This window comes from Sarcophilus harrisii, chromosome 6 (genome assembly GCF_902635505.1).
Source record: "Sarcophilus harrisii chromosome 6, mSarHar1.11, whole genome shotgun sequence".
NCBI classification, from domain to species: Eukaryota; Metazoa; Chordata; class Mammalia; order Dasyuromorphia; family Dasyuridae; genus Sarcophilus; species Sarcophilus harrisii.
In genome coordinates, this window is record NC_045431.1 from 98676413 (window position 1) to 98696987 (window position 20575).

General features: G+C 34.6%; 1 protein-coding gene across 2 annotated transcripts in view; it reads right to left on the reverse strand.

Annotated features, from left to right (window-relative positions):
• Window positions 1-108: 108 nt before the first annotated feature.
• The window catches only part of LOC100914326 (histone PARylation factor 1), a 22730-nt gene continuing 2263 nt past the window's right edge, over window positions 109-20575 (reverse strand). The window contains exons 1-8 of one of the 2 annotated variants that reach the window (XM_003773076.4): window positions 18624-18871; window positions 13820-13976; window positions 12252-12441; window positions 11969-12067; window positions 9291-9441; window positions 5804-5891; window positions 2377-2549; window positions 109-457 (exon numbers count right to left, since the gene is read on the reverse strand). In XM_003773076.4, coding sequence (XP_003773124.1) covers window positions 326-457; window positions 2377-2549; window positions 5804-5891; window positions 9291-9441; window positions 11969-12067; window positions 12252-12441; window positions 13820-13976; window positions 18624-18671 — 1038 coding nt within the window. In that variant the 5' untranslated portion in view covers window positions 18672-18871 and the 3' untranslated portion in view covers window positions 109-325. Of the gene's footprint in view, window positions 458-2376; window positions 2550-5803; window positions 5892-9290; window positions 9442-11968; window positions 12068-12251; window positions 12442-13819; window positions 13977-18623; window positions 18872-20575 lie in introns of those variants that run through there. The other variant, XM_031943996.1, reaches the window with a different exon arrangement.

Below are 20575 nucleotides of genomic sequence, written 5' to 3' on the forward strand. Positions count from 1 at the left end.
TTGAAAGCTTTTTAATTGGTTCTTCCATTCTTGAAGAAATCCTTTTACTATATATATATATATATATATATATATATATATATAAAACACTTGACTTTTTTAAAACACTTGTTGAATTTTTTATAAGCTTTATTTAATCACAGCTTTCAAATTTTCTTTCAAAAAAACAAAAAACAACCCCCCAACTCCCTTTAATAGTTTAGTGCTCCAAACATCAAACATTTAACATTTAAAAACACATTCTTTGTACCATCTTTTTGTCATGTTGCAAAAGTTAGTCTACATTTAACATTTTTAAAGCAAACACTTTTATACCACTTTCTATTCATGTTGCAAGTTGATCTATATTTTCTTTGCTTCTGTTGGCCAAATGAGCTTCAATGATCTCTGCAAACAAATTCCTCTTCAACAGCTTATAGGCAAGAGGTAGAAGCTGACCAATAATTTTGTGAAAATACTGAAAATTAAAATATAAAAAATAAAAACATATCCAAAGAGAAAACAGACCTGTTGATAGCAGTTGAAAATGCTCCCTACACAACTAAGCTTCCTCTTTAGGTATTCTAAAACAGATTGGTTACTTATTACAACCCCACTGGCATTTGATTAAGTGTAACATACAAAGAAAAGTTAAGCAACTTCATTCACTAGTATAAATGAAAATGGTAAAGGGAAAACTCATTTTGTACATAAAGCAGGATTTTTACATCAGAATATTGAATGAAGAAAATTTGGCCAAAGGTGTCAAACTTGCTGCCTGAAAAACTCGAGCCAGACTAAAATGTATTTTTATTTAGTTCAACATTCCCAGTTAAAATACCACAAATTAATTTTTGTGTTGTACATTAACATGGCCTTATGAAGATTCATTTCTAGATAGTTTGGCGCCACTGATTTAAACAAAATCAAAGCCATGATAATACTAAAATGTTTTCCCATAGATTTTCAAAATACAAGATTAAAAAGCAAGTTGGTTTTTAGAAAAACATAAAGACTTTCATGAAATAAGGCAGAGTGAAATAAGTCAAACTAAGAATGCTGTATACACTAACAGCAATAATGTTTGTAGAGTAACTGAATGACTATGCTATTCTGAAAAATATGATCATTTAAATCAACTACAAAAGATTTCTAAAGGAAGAGTTTGTCCACCTTCAGAGAAAATTGATATTATGGAAGTATGTATTGTATGGTGTGTGTGTGTGTGTGTGTGTATCAAATACTGATCAAATGCTGCTTGAGAAAGGAGGAAGCCAACTTCAAATTCAAGATGTAACCAAAAATATTTTATTAAAAACACAAAAAAAATGAAGTTTTAAGTGTATTCATGAAAATACTGAATTCTTATGCATAAAGCATTGTGATTTTACTACATGATGTAAACTGAAAATTAAGTTCTAAAAGGTATAAAAATTCCTATTTTTAAAAATTTGTATTTTTTAATTTTAAATAGTTTCTTTTAGGCTTGCTCTTAATGCTTTATGAAAAGGAAAGATTTGTAAACATTCACACTAGGCAAGATAACAAGATGGAACGACTCTTATTCTACCATCCTAATACGACAGCAAAGGAACTTTTAAAAGAGGCTCTTGGTGTTTCATTTCTCCCTAACAGTATAACTAGAAACACAGAAGAGCAGCATTTCCTTAATCACAACTCGGTGTAAAGGATACTTTTTCCCCCTAATTCCTTACCTTTTTGTATTTCAAACATGATTTTAATAAGGCAACATGCCAGGGGGATAGGATAGACTGTAGGTCAGGAAGACTGGACTACAAATATCACCTTTCATTGATAAATTAAGGCTGAAATGGACTTTGTAAAAAGTCCCTGAATCCCAGAACACTTGAGTGACTTGCCCTATGTGGTCACAAAAGTAGTATTTGAACACAGATCCTTGTTGGCTTCAAATCTAGTTTTAAACATTACATAATACTTCACTCATTATGTGACTCTGGGCAAGTGTCAAATTTACTTCCCTTTTAGAAATTCCCTAATACTTAACTACTGAGCCATAGAGTCTGCAGCAGGTCTTAGTGGAAAGCATTTCCCCATGATGAAGAATCACATCATAAGGACTTAAAATGCTCAGTGAAATGAATGGCAAGTACAACCTTATGTGCTAATGAAAAGCATTTAAAAGTTACAAACTTAAGTGCCCTAAGTCTTTGGGAAGCAATTTTATGAAAAATTATCAATATTTAACACTACATAAGTTATTCAAATCTATAATGCATTTGCTAGCATACAAATGAATTTCAAATAAAAATATAAAAAGAACTACCCAAATTGCCATCCTACCTTAAAGTACATATACACAAATTGCAAAGCTTTTATATGGGAAGAAACAAGACATGGTATTGATATAGTACTCACCTGGGAGCCATAGCAAAAAAGGTCAATTCCTAGCTCAAGTCCCATTCCATAGTCACATTCATCATTAGCAAATTGAACAAAAGTCACCATTTCCTGAATGGGGGCAAATGCTTTCAATCTCTGCTCATCGCTTGAAGCCTCAACAATCATTTTGCAAATTATTTTAAGATTAGCTGAAAAGAGATCATATTTAAGAATTCAATTCTTCAATCTGATTTAATAGATAGGTTACAAATTTTTATAAGAAACATCTCAGTAGCAAAAAGACCTCTAGAATATTTAGTATTTTATTTGTAATGATATAACCTAGAATGTCATGTTTTTAGTCTCCTTGTTTTCACTTAGGATTCTGATATAAGAACAAAACAGAAAGGGTAACCTCCTTTACCTTTTAAAGTACATTTCACTGGCTTTGATTTCAGTAGCAAAGCTTCTCAAAGCTACTTCATAATAACAGGAGAGAAAATTATAAGGGAAAACCTTATGTTTAAGATATGGCAATTCACTGTGAGGGCAGTTAAGCCATGTTTTGTTTAACTGTGCCTGACTTTTCACGATCCAATTTGGGACTTTCTTGGCAATGATACTGCAGTGATCTGCCACATTCTTGAGTCCAACAGGGTTGAGTGACTTGTCCAAGGTCACACAGCCAGTAGAGTATCTTGAGGCTGGACAGGAACTCTGGCAGATGAAGTCTTACTGACTCCAGTGTATTCCATCCACTGTTAACCATAAAAAAAGTTCTAACTGAAAAAAAAAAAAAGCGGCCTGGGTACTTTTTCTGTGCTCCTCTTTTAGTAGTAAAGCCCTCACAGTGGAAAAAAAAGGCACAGTCCAACATTAAAAAAAAAAAAATACATTCCTAAAGATGAAAGACTAAGGAAGTTAAATGAGAGCATTCATTTTACAGATGAGGAAGCGACAGAGGCATTAAGCAGCCTGCTTAAGGTTAAGCAAGGTAGCAAGCAGAATGAAGACATAACACGAAAATTACTGCTTCCTATTCTGGTCTTCTTTTGCGTGGAAAGGATCCTAAATTGGGAGTCAGGAGACCTAGGCTTGAACTTGAACTGTGTGGGCAGCCATTTCCTGCTAAAGCAGATACCTATACAGATAGTAGGATTAGAGATCCTACTCTAGAGAGAGGGAGAAGCTATTTGGCAGGTTTCTGAAAAGTCTTCTCAAACTACCCAGGAATTACTTAGAGGAAAAAAAAAAAAAAGACTCCATGTAAACTGTATGAAGCTCAGTTAAGTCACATAGTGAAAGAAAACAAAATCTCAGGTGAAAATGACCAGTTCCAAAACTCTGGTGAACTACTATATGATGTGTAGGAGGTAAAGAACATGAGGATTGGTTACCTGACCTGGGAATCTTCAAAGTATTATACGGATTTTACCAAAAGCGCTGCTTCTTTCCCCTCCTCTGGATACTGCAAAAGCTTTTGTTTCCTTTTACATTAAAGTATCAAGCAACTTTCATGGTATAGTGAAAAGGCATGGATTGAAGCCACTGGCTCTAACTGGTGTTCACACAGAAGTCCTTTCAACTTCCTCAGGAATAAAATGGGCATAATGACAAATGGGAAAAATGGTAAATGGGGAACTACTTCACATGATTACCTATTTTATATATGTGTAATTTTTGTGTCCATTTTCATGTGTAAAATGCAGAGACATTTAAATGATCTGAACTTTTTCTAAAATCAAAGCCTCTTAATAAGGCTCTTGCCCAAGCATTCTCTTCACTTTCCACATTTTTGGAAGGATCTAGACAGATCCATTTTCTTCCAGGTGAAGGCCAAATATTTCATTTCCTACTTTACTGAATATTTATTATAATTATTACTTAGCCAGTTTCTAGAAGGGTTAGAGAGAGGCCTTGAAAAGACACAGTATGGTTAATTACTAAACCAGTAATAGAACAGGGAAGAAATAAAGGAAAGTTTTCCAACTAAAGACTTGGACAATATTGGTATTTTTTTTTTTTTGGCAGCCCTTATGATTTAAAGGAACCTCTCTTCAGTTTACTACCAAATGAGAAAAAAACTTTCCAACACACACACACACACACACACACACACACCCCAATTGATTTTTAATAAACTTCCAAATGAATTTAGAAATAACATTCCCTTTAAAGAACACCCAAATTTTTAAAATGTAATGGTTACAATATCAGCCATTTGTGGTCATTTTGTCCCTGCTCTGCTCAATGGGGCTTAAAGAGTTGAAAAGGACTCCAAAGATATTTTGTCTACTCTGATTTTACAAACGAAACTGAGAACACCAGTAGTTAAGTCACTTAGGTCATATATGTAAAGAACAGAGTTAGATTTTGAAGGGACCTACTGTCAACTACTATCTCCTAATCATGAATTTTTGAGAGATTCTAGACAAAGTAGTTCCTGAAATCATTTTTACACCCTCTTTTCCTTTCTTTATCCTTATGGGATAGAGACACAGCAGCAGCAACAGGCTTAGAGGTCCACTGGGATAAAATCTCATTGCTGGTGAAGGCCTAGTACAGAGCGTGACAGGATAAAGGAGCACTGTCTGAGGTAATAACATATCTACTATGACATTACAATTTACAAACCATACCACCTCATGAGGCAGACAGCAAAAGGAGAAGCCTTTGGCTCAGAGATCCTGTTATCTTATGCAAAATAAGCAATGAAAAGCCTAAATCTCTGCCTCTAAGACTAGTATAGCCTTTCCCCACATCAAACATGTCATATAATTTCCATTTTAGTACTATTTTGGAGCACACTACTACTCTGTCTTTGTTGAAGATTTAAACCCTAGGGCTACTAAAAGGTCTCTGCTGGAAAGAATCAGGATTCTAGTTCTGATGGGAGCAGAAATCTGGAGGAAGCCAGAAAGAATAGGGGAGGAGAGTAGAAAAATGATGAGATATGTTAAACCACAAAGATTGGATCTTTTTTAAATGACTGACAATGTTTCACATCTGTCAAAACCATTCTGTCTTTCTCTATGAAACCATTGTTTTATACAAACAGTGAAAAACCAGGGAGGACCAAGAAAAACAACAAAATTATCCAACTATTTACTTGGACCTGAGAGTTCAAATTCAAATCCAGGCATTTTCTAGTTGTGAAGTCACAAGTCACTTAACTTGTTTGCCTCAATTTCTTCAACCGTAAAAAGAAGAGTATCAACCTCCCAAAAGACCAAATGAGATATCTATAAAGCACTTATCACAGTGTATGCCTAGGACATAGAAGATGCTTAATATATTCTTGTCTCCTTTCTTCTCCAGATATTTCACTTGGGATTTCCCTAGGTGAAAGCAATGTTCCACACTAACAATCTCACAAATCCTTCCTGTATCAATATTTCTTGACAAATTACCAAACTTTACGAATTAAGACATTTAGACAACATACAACACACACTTATATTACCATCTGTTTCAGGGAGGTCTCTGTATCCAACATCATTTTTATCTATAGGAACAACCAGGCCTGCACTGTGAAAAGTCTTTGTCACTACCTAAAACAAAGAGGAGAAAAGGTTCAAATTAATCCTGATAGAAAGAACTTAAATATTTCTGACCATGTATGACCATGGCGCTCCTTGGGCAAAAGGACTATATGCAAAAATTTCCTCCAAACAAACCTAGTTAAATGTTAAAGGTGTAAATAAAATTGCAAAGCAACTAGTTTATTAATCAACATGCTGATCATAAATCTATACCATGTTTGTCCATGAGAGCCAAGAGATTTGTTGTTGGAGGGGAAGAGAGTACATCTCTAGAACTTCTAGAATGTCAAAGTATTTTTCTTTCAAGTGATACAGACTTAGATCTGAAAGAAGAAATTTTAAAAAGGAAGGGAAGGAAGGAATGAAGGAAAGGACCAAATAACCTTTATTTGGAAAATTTGAGTTCTCAAAATGCCAAAATGAGAATACTTAAAGAAACAATATCACAATTATTAAATATTTAGACATTTAAAAATATACCATTCCTCCCCCAGAATATCTTTATTTAATTTGATAAGTTACAGCTTCTCCAAGAATGAAGTTTAGTTCTTCTTCATCCTATTCTCCCTATTTGTAACTCCTCAGGGCACTATCCTATTCCTTAAGTCATCTGCTTTAACTACTTTAAATTTCACTTAACAGAAATCCAAGAAAAAACAATTAAGATCTTTTACTTTCTTTAAAAATCCACTAAATTTTCAGCCTTATCTCAAGTTCTTTTTTGAGGCAAATGTACAATTCACAAGGTATTAATTATACAGAAATACAAGGTGAAAGACTATGACCAAAGTAATATTTTATTGGATTTGGGGAAGGAAGGGGAAGAATGGAAAGAAAAGAAAGAAGACTTTCAAATTATAGCCTAGCCATAGAATACGTTCTTCCTTCTTGTACCATTTCCCCTCCAACTCTCTTGCCTTACTCTGTTACTTTACTATCTCATGACTTCTACAGAGATTCCTCAATCCTTCTCATATTATCCTGTCTCCTCAAGGGTCACCATCAAACCCCCAAACCTAAACTTTTCCAAAGTTGCTATCCCTTTCTTGAAATTTCTCCCAACTTCTCTGAGTCTATTACAAGTTTGATCAAACATACTTTAAGACTACACTCTTTCAAAGTGCCATGCATATTGTTGTATTTATAATGATAATTATCATAACTAGTTATAATTAGCTTCTTGCCAAGGAGGGGGGAATGATATTTTTTTCAAATAATAATAATATGTGCTTTTAGAGTATAAATTGCTATTATGCAAATTAAAGGCTAGGTATAAATGAGTACCAATTATATTCTAATGATAAAAATATACTGCTGTTTCCTTAAGTGTCCCTAAATTCCAGCATAACACTTATTTTTTTCTGAACTTAATACTTTTGTCTATATTTACTAGACAATGCACCCCAAATACTTACATGTTTAACAGTTGTAATTCACTGAACAAATGATCAACCAAAGGGGAAAAAAACAAATAAACAAAAAAAGACAACTTACCTGCATGGCCAATGCCTGTATTCCTACCCCAAATTTGAATCAGATAGCAGGCCAATAATAGCATTATAGCTGTGATTTAGATAAAAAGTTTTTAAAACTTATATAAGACTTTATGGGATTCAATCTCCTCTTATCCCTTCCCTAGGCCACTAAAAAGTTACGGAAGGAAAATATTCCTTACTGAGGAGGAAGCAGATAAACTATGTTACTTAACACTTCTCTTAGGTCAACTCAAAAGTGTATCTAAAACAGAATGGAATAAGAATCTGTTATCTTCCCAGAAGCATAAATAGTGGCTAGAGAGTAGTGGGTGAGCCAAAGCAGAAAGGTTCATTAATGGCAACATAAGCAGAAGACAACATGGCCAAACTGATGCCTTCTTGTCAAGATATTTTTGCCATATATTAACTTCACTAATAACTGGAAATGATTTGTTTACATAAAATCTTTGTTATTCTGAAAGATGTTATTCTGGTTTTCTGCTAGTAAATAAAATAGTACTGCTAGACAAGACTTTGAGAGTTCACCTAATCTAACCCATTCATTAACAGATGAAAAAACTAAATTCGCAACTCAAAAGTCACATAGTTAATGGGACAGTTGAAATACTACGTCTTTTTCCCCTGTACCAAAATGTGTATTTTCAGTTAAGGGAAAATTCACCAATTTAGGTGATGTGCTCATTATTTTCATTCTAGCAGTTAGTAAATACAACAGCTTTCTCAATTGAAATGAATGACTACAGTGGATTTCCTAAGTGTCAGTTTGATGGCAATTAATACATCTAAAAATTTTTCCTACTTATGACTATTACCTCAAGTACCATCTTCAGCCACATTTTCTCTTTCCTTCCATTATTATGATGAGAAGTTATGATAAATCATTGGGTTTTTAGCATGATGTTCCACAAATTCAAATCCCATCATTATTAATTCTGAAACAATTTTGACTGTAAGAAACCTTATTAAAAAGAGTATGTTAAGGGAAAAAAAAAAGTCTGAAGATAAAACAGAGAGCTGATACATAACTTTTTTCATCAGGGTAGGAATAGCTACATACTACTGCTACCAGAACACTACCCTTCCCTTGTAGATGAAATGTTAAGGGATAGAATAAAGTAGATTTAGGATAGTTTCAATGGATTAAGAAGGTACAATTATATACAATTTAAACATAAAATATTTTATCTTGCCTGGCCTCTAACAAATGAGTTAACTAGTCACTGTGGTTAAGAGAATAATAAACAAGATATTTTATATTCCTAAATAGCATAAATAACCCCACCTTAGATAATCTTTTCAGTAAAAATGTCTTTTTTCTCCAAAACAGCAAAGTCTTTCTGGTTGTCTGCAGCTAATTTTTCTGTTAAATATCAGAATGAGTTTACTAATGAAACAACATCAAGCAACATATATTACTTAGAAAAGAGATGCTTATATAGTGTGCATCAGAAAAGACATTCAAAGGAAATAAGCTGTCACTAATCCTGAGGAAAAAGGAGGCAAAATATTTTAGAGTAACACAGGAGAAAGAATAGCTTCAGCATCATTCTTCAAAACAAAACTAGTGGCTTGTGCAAATGGTAAAGAACTCCATTACTTAAAGTCAGTGGTAGAACACTCAATTGCACAAAACTCCACCCCATACCAAACTTCGTGGTTCTTCTCAAATAAACAAGAATCCATGAGAAGTATCTCCCTTCTGAGGTAAGGCTTTAAGACAACAAATTTAACAACCTCACAAAGCCATCACTCTTGTGTTCCCTTCTGGTCAATGACATGAACAGGCAAAGCCTCCAAACATAACAGTATCCATTTTTTTTTTTAGGATAGAAATAGGAAAGGGAAGGGGAGTGGGAAGAAAACAAAACAAGTTTCTACCCAAGGATCAGTTGAACAGATTTAAAATCCATACTTTTTTATCTCTCTGTTTCATGCTCATGCTTTTTTGTTCCAAGGAAAAACCCTGCTTTTTGGCTGCTTCTGTTAGTTTTTCATCTATGTTCTTCAAAAGATCAGTTTTCTTTTTATCTGTTTCCTCCTTAATTTTTTTCACCAAAAATAATCTGAAAACAGAAAGGGAAGATTCCATTAATATTCCAAATCATAAGGAAGTTTAAAATGTTTACAAGAAATATTTCTGCTATAAAGTTCACTCTGAAGTATAGTTCAGCGACAGTTTAGAAGGAGGAATAAATAACAATATGTTTACACTCTATATTAGAGAATAGAGTAATTACAAATTTTTGATTCAGTAATACTCATTAAGCACCTACTAATTACAAGACAACAAAAATATAAATTGGAGACTAAGATGGAGAGAAACAACATATAATTAAAAATATATATATCTTATAAAGGAGGAGGTGGAACTTAAGGTGTCTTAGAGGGAGGGAGAGACTCTAAGATGAAGAGATGAATCTATGAGGGATACCTTATGAAAAAGTGGGGAAGAGAGAACATGTGAAGAGAAAAGCTAACCAGCAGGTTTAACTAGAAATAATGGTGAAAGTTAAATAAGGATGAGTTTTATAATTTTGGCTAAGAATTTGATTTTTTTAATGCTAGATATGATAAGCTGCTGAAGAATGAATAGGAAATATGGAGTAGAGAATGAGAGGACTGATGAGAATAACATAGTTAGATCTGTTTGAGCAATACCGAATATGCAACCCGCATATTAGAGGATTTGAGAGAGCAGAGACTGTAAGCTGAGAGATCCACAGGAAGCTATGGTGATAATCCAAGTGGAGAAGTGATGAGGTACAGAACTAGAGATTGTGACGATAGAAATGATTTAACAGTTTTGAATGTGGAGGATGAGAAAGACAGAGGAGACAAGATTCCAAGTTTGAACCTTTTGTTCAGTCATGTATGAACAACTGACCAATATTACCCTCATAAAAAGATCTACATGCTTAAAGTAAAATCAAATTATCCCAGTTTCTGAGGCTAAATGTCTAACCCTCTTATCTCCATAACTTTAATAGTTCCTTTAAAAAAAAAAAATCTGCTTTTAAAAAAAGGGCAGCTTGGTGGCACAGTAGAATGAGTGCCACAGTGGAATGAAAGTAAGACTCTAGTTCAAATGTAGCCCCAGACACTTACCGTATGGCCCTGGGCAAATCACTTAACCCTGTCTGCCTCAGTTTTCCTCAATTTCAAAATGAGCTGGAGAAGGAATTCTGACCCCAGGCCCAGAGTGCTATCCATTACACCACCTAGCTGCTCCTAGAAACATTTACAAATTGATAAAACAGTCAAGGGGTATTTAGAGGGAGTTCTCAAGGGAAGAAATACAAGCTATCAATAACAACAGTAAGAAAAAAAAATTCCATACCACTAATAATTAAGAGAAATGCAAAAAAAAGCAATTGAATTTCCACTGTATAGCCCTCATTTTAGAAATGTTGACAAAAACATGACAAATGTTGGAGGGGCTTTGTGAAAAAAAGGCATACTGAAATGCAACACTGGAGCTGTGACCTGATCTAACCAATCTGATTTTATGTCCAATCAGTTACTAAACTGTGCATACCTTTTGACCCAGAGATACAACTACTGGGCCTAAATCCCACAAAGAGAACAAATAAAGAAGAAGTCCCATATTGTACAAACCTATCTTTAGGAACTCTTTTTTAAAAAGTTTTTGGTAGGGAAAAAATGGAAATTAAAGGGAGCCCATCAATTAGGGAAAGATTGAACAAATTATGGTATGTGAAGGTAACTGTGCCTTAAGAAATTGAGGGACAGTTTTAGAGAAACCCAAAAGACTTGCAGAAACTGATGCAGAGTAAAATGAACAGTCAAGAAAATAATTTGTACTATGGCAGCATTGTAACAATGAACAATTTTTTAAAGACTTAAGAATTCTTATCAAAGCAAAGGACAACCATGATTCCACAGTACTGATGAGGCAAAATCTCCTCAGAGGCAACAGACTAAATATGCCAAATGACACATATTTTTCAAAACAACCAATGTGAGAATCTTTTTTTTTTTTTTGACTATGAATAGCTTAAAAGGTTTTCTTTTTTTTTTTTCTTTTTTTTCCTCTCAATTGCAAGGTGGAGAGAAAATAAATGTTAGTTACTTGAGAAAAAAGTAATTAAATAAAGCTAAGATAATAATAAAATATCAGATAGCACATTACTTGTACAAAATTTTTCTTTTCTTCTCTGTAACTAAATTATCTTTAGGTAAATTGTAACATCACAGAGAAATAGTTTGATTTCAAAACTGTTATCACTAAACATGATAAAATCATAAAACCATCTGAATAACATTCAAAAGAAATTGAAACTTAAATAATTATTTTATTCTAGTCTGACAAATAGTTTAGGTTTGTCTTAGGCTATCTAAAAGTATCCATAAATCATATCAAGATTGAAAATTTCTGTTCTAATACAGAAGTCAGGGCAACAAGAGGTCACAATGAAAACCCCAGTTTTCCTTCAACCAAATATTTTACTGATAATGAAAGAACAAATTGATTTTTAAAATTTTCTATCTTTTCCCGCAGTACTCCAAGGTAAGTAGATGAAATTACTATCACAGAAGAGAGAAAAAAAAAAAAAAAGTACTAAATCTTACTTGACTGCAGCAAATACATTGTCTCCATTTTGAACAATTGTACAATTTATCTTTGCCTCATTTACACCAACATATACAGGAAGTTCATCAGGTGAGTCTCTGTTAAACACAAAAAACATTTGACATGCCCATAATTTCTTGCAATGATCAGAAAAACAGGAAAATGTCACTGAATCAAAAAATTTTGTTGTTCAGAAAGACCTTGGGTTAGTCATGTACCTGCTGACAGAATAGAAACACAAGTTGCTTTCTGAGCAGAAGGGAGCAAGACCAAGTTTCTTACCTGTAATATCCCATGTGAAACTGAGTTTTGTCATCTCCAGTAATAATAGTCTGGAACTCAGGAGGATCATAGTAAAACCTCCAGTGAAGGTTAAAATTTAGGTCTGTTGATTTGTTTTCCACTTTGTGTTTTCCAGAAAGGATATCAAAAGGACCAACAAGTTGGAGTCCAAGGTTCGTTAATAGTGCATCTGTAAATGAAATTAAGTACACAGAGGAAAAAATAATTTCTGGCAGGAAGGCAGAGTTGACAATATTTCCTATCTAACTGTGTATTTCTAAGTAATAATCTTACAAAAAATGTGAAAGTTTTCAATATGAAACAAGTCTTTCTGGGGCATGTGAAGATTGTCAATTCAATTCAGATATTTATCAAGGAACTATTTTGTGTAAGTCACTGTGCTAGTCTCTAAGATAAGTTGTTAACTATCTCTTCAATTCCCCCCCCCCCTTTTAAAGCTTCTTATTTTCAAAAGATATGCACAGATAATTTGACAACATTGACTCCTAGCATAGCCTTGTGTTTCATATTTTCTCCTCCTTCCCCCCCCACTCCCTCCCCTAGATGGCAGGCAATCCAATATGTTAAAAATTTAACATATATGTTAAATACAACATGTATAAAACATATTTATACAATTCTCTTGCTGTACAAGGAAAATCAGATCAAAGAAAGACAGTAAATAAGAAAACAAAATGCAAACGAACAACAACAAAAAGAAAATGTTATGTTGTGGTCCACACTCAGTTTCTAGACTTCTCTCTGGGTGTAGATGGCTCTCTTTGTCACAAGACCATTGGAACTGGCCTCATTATTGAAAAGAGCCACATTCTTCAGAATTGATCATTGTATAATACTGATGTTGCCGTGTACAATGATCTCCTGGTCCTTATTTCATTTAGCTCATTTCAGTTAGCATCAGTTCATGCAAGTCTCTTCAGGCATCTCTGAAATCATCCTGCTGGTCATTTCTTATAAAACAATAATATTCTATAACATTTATATACCATAATTTATTCAGCTATTCTCCAATTAATGAGCATCCATTCAGTTTCCAGTTTCTGGCCACTACAAAGAGACCTGCCACAAACATTTTGGCACATGTGGGTCCCTTTCCCTCCTTTAAGATCTCTTTGGGACATAAGCTCTGATCAACAGTGATTTAGAGCACCTCATATGATTAGAAATGGTTTTGCTTTCTTCATCTGAAAATTGTCTATTCACATCCTTTGACCATTTATCAATTGGAGAATGGCTTGAATTCTTATAAATTTCAGTCAATTCTCTATATATTTTAGAAATAAACCTCTTCAATTTCTTTCCCACCATTCAAATTTTTGATAACCCAACTTTCACTCTCATCATCCTATTGAAATCCCACTGCTCTTAAAAGTTACTGATCACTTCTAATTGCAGCCTTTTCCCCATTGTTTATTCCTCTTGATTTTATCTCCTTTGTCTACTTCCCTTATTGCTGAAACATTTTCTTCCCTTGTAGACTCCCCTGGAGTATGCCATTCTTCTCCTTAGTGGTATCTCCATTAAGAAGGATTTTTGAAGCTTCTTACCAGCTGGTTTTTCAGGATCAAGTTCTTCACAGAACTTCCAAAAGTGATAAAAATCTTCAGGCATTGAGAGCTTATAGAGATTTTCCACTTCTTGTCGAATATCATCCGAGACATCTGCCCGGGTAGTTCCTTTCTTCTTACTATTTGATTTCTTACTCTGCAAATTGGCATAAAAAAGATATGAATTCTCAGACAATAATTAGAACTTCCCCTAAATACCAAAGACTCCCATCCCTTTTCTGGGTATGGCATAACTAGTTATTTTTTTTGTAAACACAATGGTTTTGTTTTTATGTTTATTAACAGTAAAATTTCAATCTTTTGGAGGCATGGGAATGAGCAGGGAAGTGACTTATTTGCTAATAGAGAATGAAAAGAAATTGGAGACAATATCTGAAAGATTAACAGAAAACAATAACAGAAAACACAGAAAAGAGAAAGGTAATAAAAAAACGCAAAGAGAATAAAAGGAGGGACCCCTCTGATTATTTAGTTGTGTGTTACAGAGGGGTTTATGTGAATAGAATTCATATTTAATCATGGCTCAAGGGTGCTGCTAAGAGAGATGACATGAATCAAGGAGGCAGCAGAGGCTTTTCTTCTGAATCCTTCCTGTAACTATTTCTGAGGTAGTCATTCACAACTACTTTCTAACTATTGTCCTATGCCTACAGGAAAGAAAAAAAAGTATACATATGTGGATTAGCATATATGCATTACTGGAGGGTGGGAGGAGGAGATGGTAGAAGTAAATAAAGGCAAAGAGAACATAAAATAGGATTTCTTAACTTGGTGTCTGTGAACCTAAAAAAAAATATTGTTTTAGTTGAAATTCAATATGTTTCCTTTATGACTTATCTATTTAATTCTATGCATTTGAAAATATAGTTCTGAGCAGTCTAAGTTTCACCAGACTGCTAAAGGGGTCATGACACAATAACATCTTTCATAAAAGAATCTTACCTGATTTATGTCACTAATAGTTTTCTTTTATAGAGTAGACAAAACATATCTACCCCTTCACATCTTTTGCATCAACAAAAGTAATGCAACTATGATAAAAGGGGAAGTGATTAATTGGGGGGAAAAAAAACCTTTGCATCAAAATTTTCAGATAAGATCTGAAATCCAAGATTATATAATATAGATAACTAACAAAAATATAACAAGAACTTAACCCCAATAGACAGTCAGAGTAAGATCACACCATTCTCCAAAGAATTACAATAATTAACTAACATTTAAAATAATATCCAAATCCCTGATAAGATAAATGCAAATTAAAACAACCCAGAGGTTTCAACTCCACAGCCAACAAATTGGCAAAGATGTGAATTTTTAAATGTCAGCAGGTATATTAATGTATTGTTGATGGAGCTGTAAATTAGTCCAATCATTTTGGAAAGCAATTTGAAAATATGTGACTATAATAACTAAAATGTCCATTTATATCAAAATATTTTAGCAGTACTCTGTCCAAAGAGAATTGTAAACAAAGCAGATGGCCATAAGTGCATAATAATAAAAAATAAACTGCAGCATAACAGGATTTCTGGTGCTCTTTACTACACTGCCAGGCACACACCAAGTGCTTTAAAAATACATTATCTGATTGTATGTGGATAATCTATATCAGATTGCTTGTTGTATTGGAGAAGGGGAAGGTAAGAGGGAGAAAGAAAAAAGTTGGAACTCAATTTTACAAAAATAAATGATGAAATCTAAATCTATCTAGGTATATATAAAATGCATTATAAAATCTAATTAGTATAAAGAAACTATAACATAAAAAATGGAGAATCCTGGAAAGACATGAATTAATGCAAATTAAGCAGACTTCCCAATTAGAAGGTAAACTATTTTGAGGGTAGAGGCTTTTGGGGTAATCTGAATGCTTAAAACAATACACAGGAAATATTTATTAAGACAAATGATTGTTAACTAAACAGGAAAACAACATATACCCTGACTACAACAAAGTAAATGCAAAGAACAAGACAACTGAAAATTAACATTGGATGAGGAGAGTCTTACATGCCTATGGAACAGTCAGTTCAAGTTGTCCAAAAGGTAATTAGAGATATGACAGAAGTCAAAAGAAAGATTAGGGTTAGAGAGTTGAGAATCATTTGCAAGAAATAACCAAATCTACAGAAGCTAATAAAATCACCAAGTGAAAATAATCTAGAGGATAGAGAGAAGAGGATCAGGACAAAGAACACTCACAGTTAAGGGGGATGGCTTGGATGAAGACTCGGCAAAGGAGACTGAGGAGGGGTCAGACAGGCAAGAGAAGCAGGAGAGAGCAGTATCACGAAAACCTAGAGAAGTATTAAGAAAAAGAGAATGATCCATAGCAAAGATGGCATAGACAGGTTGCAAAAAGAATGAGGACTGAGAAAAGGTCACATTAGGAAGTTTCTACTATCAAGTGTAAATTTGCCTTACTGCAACTTCCACCCACTGTTCCTAAAGCTCTATTTTCTGGAGCCAATCTCTCTTCCAAATCTTTCCAAGATTTGGACTCATCAAAAGTACAACTTTCTGAAGGGTGGTCTCCAGGGCTCCTAATCTCTAGGGATTTTTCAATCAAAGATTGAATGATGAATGGATGAATGAACTCTTGTCAAGAATGTTCAGGTATAAGTTGAAATAAATGGTCTCTGAGATCAAGATCCTTTCCCAACCTTGAGGATTTGAGAATCTAAATTCTAAGATGTCATAGTGGGAAGCTCTCAAACTCCTGGAGGGCAAGTACAGTTTTTTGTCCTATCACAATGCATTGCAGAAGAGGTATTTTACTCAAGCACTTATGAAGCATTTAAGATGTGCTATGCATTGTGCTAGGTCCTGAAGACACACCAAAAAAGGGCTCTAGCATAAAAAAATGCATATATTCTATCAGGAGAAACAACAGGCATATTTATAAAAATAAGTACAAAACATCTATAATACAGACACTAGTAGCATATCAGGAAATCACTCATGTAAAGCTGAGGCTTGAACTGAGCTTTGAAGGAGACTAGGGATGTGGAGGTGAGAAACAATTCTTCAGAATACTTCAGTGTAGTAAAAAGCATCAGGAATCCTGTTATGCTGCAGTTGTTTTACCATTCCCATCAACGGCCATCTGCTTTGTTTACAATTCTCTTTGCACAAGAGTACTGCTAAAATATTTTGATATAAATGGACATTTTAGTTATTATATTAACATATTTTCAAATTGCTTTCCAAAATGATTGGAGTAATTTACAGCTCCATCAACAATACATTAATATACCTGCTGACATTTAAAAATTCACATCTTTGCCAATTTGTTGACTGTGGAGTTGAAACCTCTGGGTTGTTTTAATTTGCATTTATCTTATCAGGGATTTGGATATTATTTTAAATGTTAGTTAATTATTGTTCCCTTGTAGAAAAAGGACATCGAGAAGAGGTGACACTACATCTAAGAAACAGCAAGCAGACTTGTTCCACTGACATTAAGTACTGGGGAGTATTATGTAAAAAGCTGGAAAGATGAGCTTAAACTAAATTGTGAAAGGCTTTAAATACCAAACTGTATTTTATCCTGGGGGCAATGAGTATATGTCACAGGTGTTTATGAACGGAGGGGTAACATGGCCAGATCAGTGCTTTTGGAAAACTCTTGATAGCCATGTGAAGTATCACCAGAGACACCTGAAAACAAATTAATAAATGTTTATTTATTGAATGAATTTCTCTGGAAAACTCAATGGGGATTCAGAAAAAAATCACAGATTCATATATTTAGGGCTGGAAGGACTTTCAGAAGCCATCTAATCCACTCTTTCTCATTTTACTAAGGAGTAAATTGAGGTTCACAAAAGCTAAGTGACTTAAATGAGAAGATAACACTACGTGACTGATACTTTGCAGTTATTATCTCACGTGATCCTGGCAACATCCCTGTGAAGCTGGCGCGATTATCCCCAGTTTACAGATCAGAAAACTCAAGAAAGGCGATTAAAATTTTAAAAATTAACTTGTCCGAAGTGCCTGAGACAAGAGTGGGATTTCTTAGGCCTTCCTTCAAGTTTCCATCTCTTTGCACCACCTAGTGGTCAGTTGATGGCTACTGAAAACAAATCCCTCGTTTTAGAGGTGCACAAAGCCGAGGGGAAGTGACTCATTCAGGGTCGCACAGCCAGGAAGGGACCGAGGTTCGAAATAAATAACGAGGATGACAACCAACATTTACACAGCTCTCCCTCTCCTTCGCTCCTCACATCCCGAGAAACAGAGGCGCTATTACTCCCGTTTTACGTAAGAGAAAGTTGGGTCAGAGGTTACGTGATATACCCAGGGATGTGACTGAGAGAAGCAGCTACTATTTCTATGGGGATTAACGCTTTATGATTGTGATCTCATTGATGCTCACAACAACCCTAAGTGTAGAAGCGATTATGGGGCACCATTTTACAAAGAGGAAACGCGTGCAAACTGCGGCAAATGCTGCATTTGAACGCGCCCCTTTCCGACCCTTAGAAGCGCTCCGTGACCCGTAGCGGGCAGTCATCGAATTCCAAAGCGGCCTCACGGAGCTTTCGCAAACAAGGGATCCTCGGAGAGAAGGGAGGGCGATCGCCCCTGACGCTAAGGCCCCAAGCCCATCCCCCACCCCCCAGCCAGGGGTCGGGCACTCAGCGGGCCGCGCTCGGGATGGGCGACGGGGTTCCGGCGCGCGATCCGGCCCGCGGCCTCACGCAGGGATCAGTCCTTAACAGCCGCCGTCGGGGCCCCCGAGCTCCTCTCGGGCTCCGCTTTTCCCTGCGCCTACCTGCGACCCGGCCCCATCTCGGGACTTGCGCTTCCTGCGGCCTCTCATCCCGCCACTTGCCTAGGGAAGCGGCGGCCCACAGGCGCCTTGCAACCGCCTCCTACTCCGAGTGCCAAGCCAACTGCTTCCGAGGTCAAGAGCCTTACCGTCCAACCAATCGGAAGCCGGCCTTATCGACTCTTTTTCTACAAAACCCCTGCCAATTGCCAATATGAGGAAGAGGCCCCGCCCACTCAACGGTTTCCATGGTGTTAACGGAAGCTCCTGCACCTATTAGGTGCAACATAAGCCACGCCCCCAAATGTGCTTTAGTCCCGCCTACTCACGTGAGTTTCGAGCCCGGGAAGAAAGGCCCCGCCCATTCCAGAGCTCTATAGAAGGTAAACGGATTTAGGGCCTATGGCCTGGATTCAGTAAATCAATAAATAAACATGTGTATGCACCCACAAACATACATACATAAACATAAATACATATACAAACACATGCAAATATACACACAAAATGCATATGTATAAATCTATATGTAAAATTTATGTAAATTTACACATATATACATAAAACAAATAATAGTGACAAATATGCTTTTGACAAATAGATTCTTACGTTAACTGAATTATATACAAACATGCAAATATACACACAAAATGCATATGTATAAATCTATCTATAAAATTTACATAGATTTACACATATATACATAAAACAAATAATGGTGACATATGCTTTTGACAAATGGATTCTTACATTAACCAAATTATATACAAACATGCAAATATACACACAAAATGCATATGTATAAATCTATAAAATTTACATAGATTTACACATATATACATAAAACAAATAATGGTGACATGCTTTTGACAAATAGATTCTTACATTAACCAAATTATATACAAACATGCAAATATACACACAAAATGCATATGTATAAATCTATCTATAAAATTTACATAGATTTACATATATAAACATAAAACAAATAATTGTGACAAATATGCTTTTAACAAACAGATTCTTACATTAACTGAATTATAAAAAAATTTAAAAGAATAACATCTCATTCTGCATCCAAGTCTGTCTATCACTTCTCTAACTGGAGAAATTAGATTACTTTATCAAGAGTTCTTAAAGCTTTCAAAGTTGTTTTGTTTTATATCGATAGTTATTATATAAATCGTTTTCTTATTTCTGTTCACTTGACGCCATTAGTTTAAAAGTCTTCCTATCTAATGATGAAACCATCGCTTTCCTCATTTTTTATGGAATGATAATATTCCATTTTATTCACAAACCATAATTTGTTCAGCCGTCAACCCAATTAATAACTAAAAAAAAATAGTATAAATTTACTTGTGTATATACATATATATATCTCATGTTAAGACTTAACAAATATTTGATTTTACCCTCTGAGCTACCTTGGAAAGTACAAAAAAATCCTCCTACCTATGAAGCCATCACTTTCCTAATTTTTATGGAATCATAATATTCATTCTATTCACAAACCATAATTTGTTCAGCCGTCAACCCAATTAATAACTAAGAAAAATAGTATAAATTTACTTGTGTATATACACATGTGTATATACATGTCATGTTAAGGTTCACAAAGATCTTAACAAATATTTGATTTTACCCTCTGAGCTACCTTGCAAAGTACAAAAAAATCCTCCTACCTATGAAGCCATCACTTTCCTAATTTTTATGGAACTATAATATTCATTCTATTCACATACTATAATTTGTTCAGCCATCATCCCAATGAATATAAGAAAAATAATATAGATAGATATACATATATTAAGATTCACAAGGAACTTTACAAATATCTCATTTTACTCTCTGAGTTATCCTGGAAGGTAGATGTTATTAACTTCATTTTACAGATAAGGAAACTGAAGTAGAGATAAGAGGCCTTGTCCAGAGTCACAGCTACTAAGTGTCTT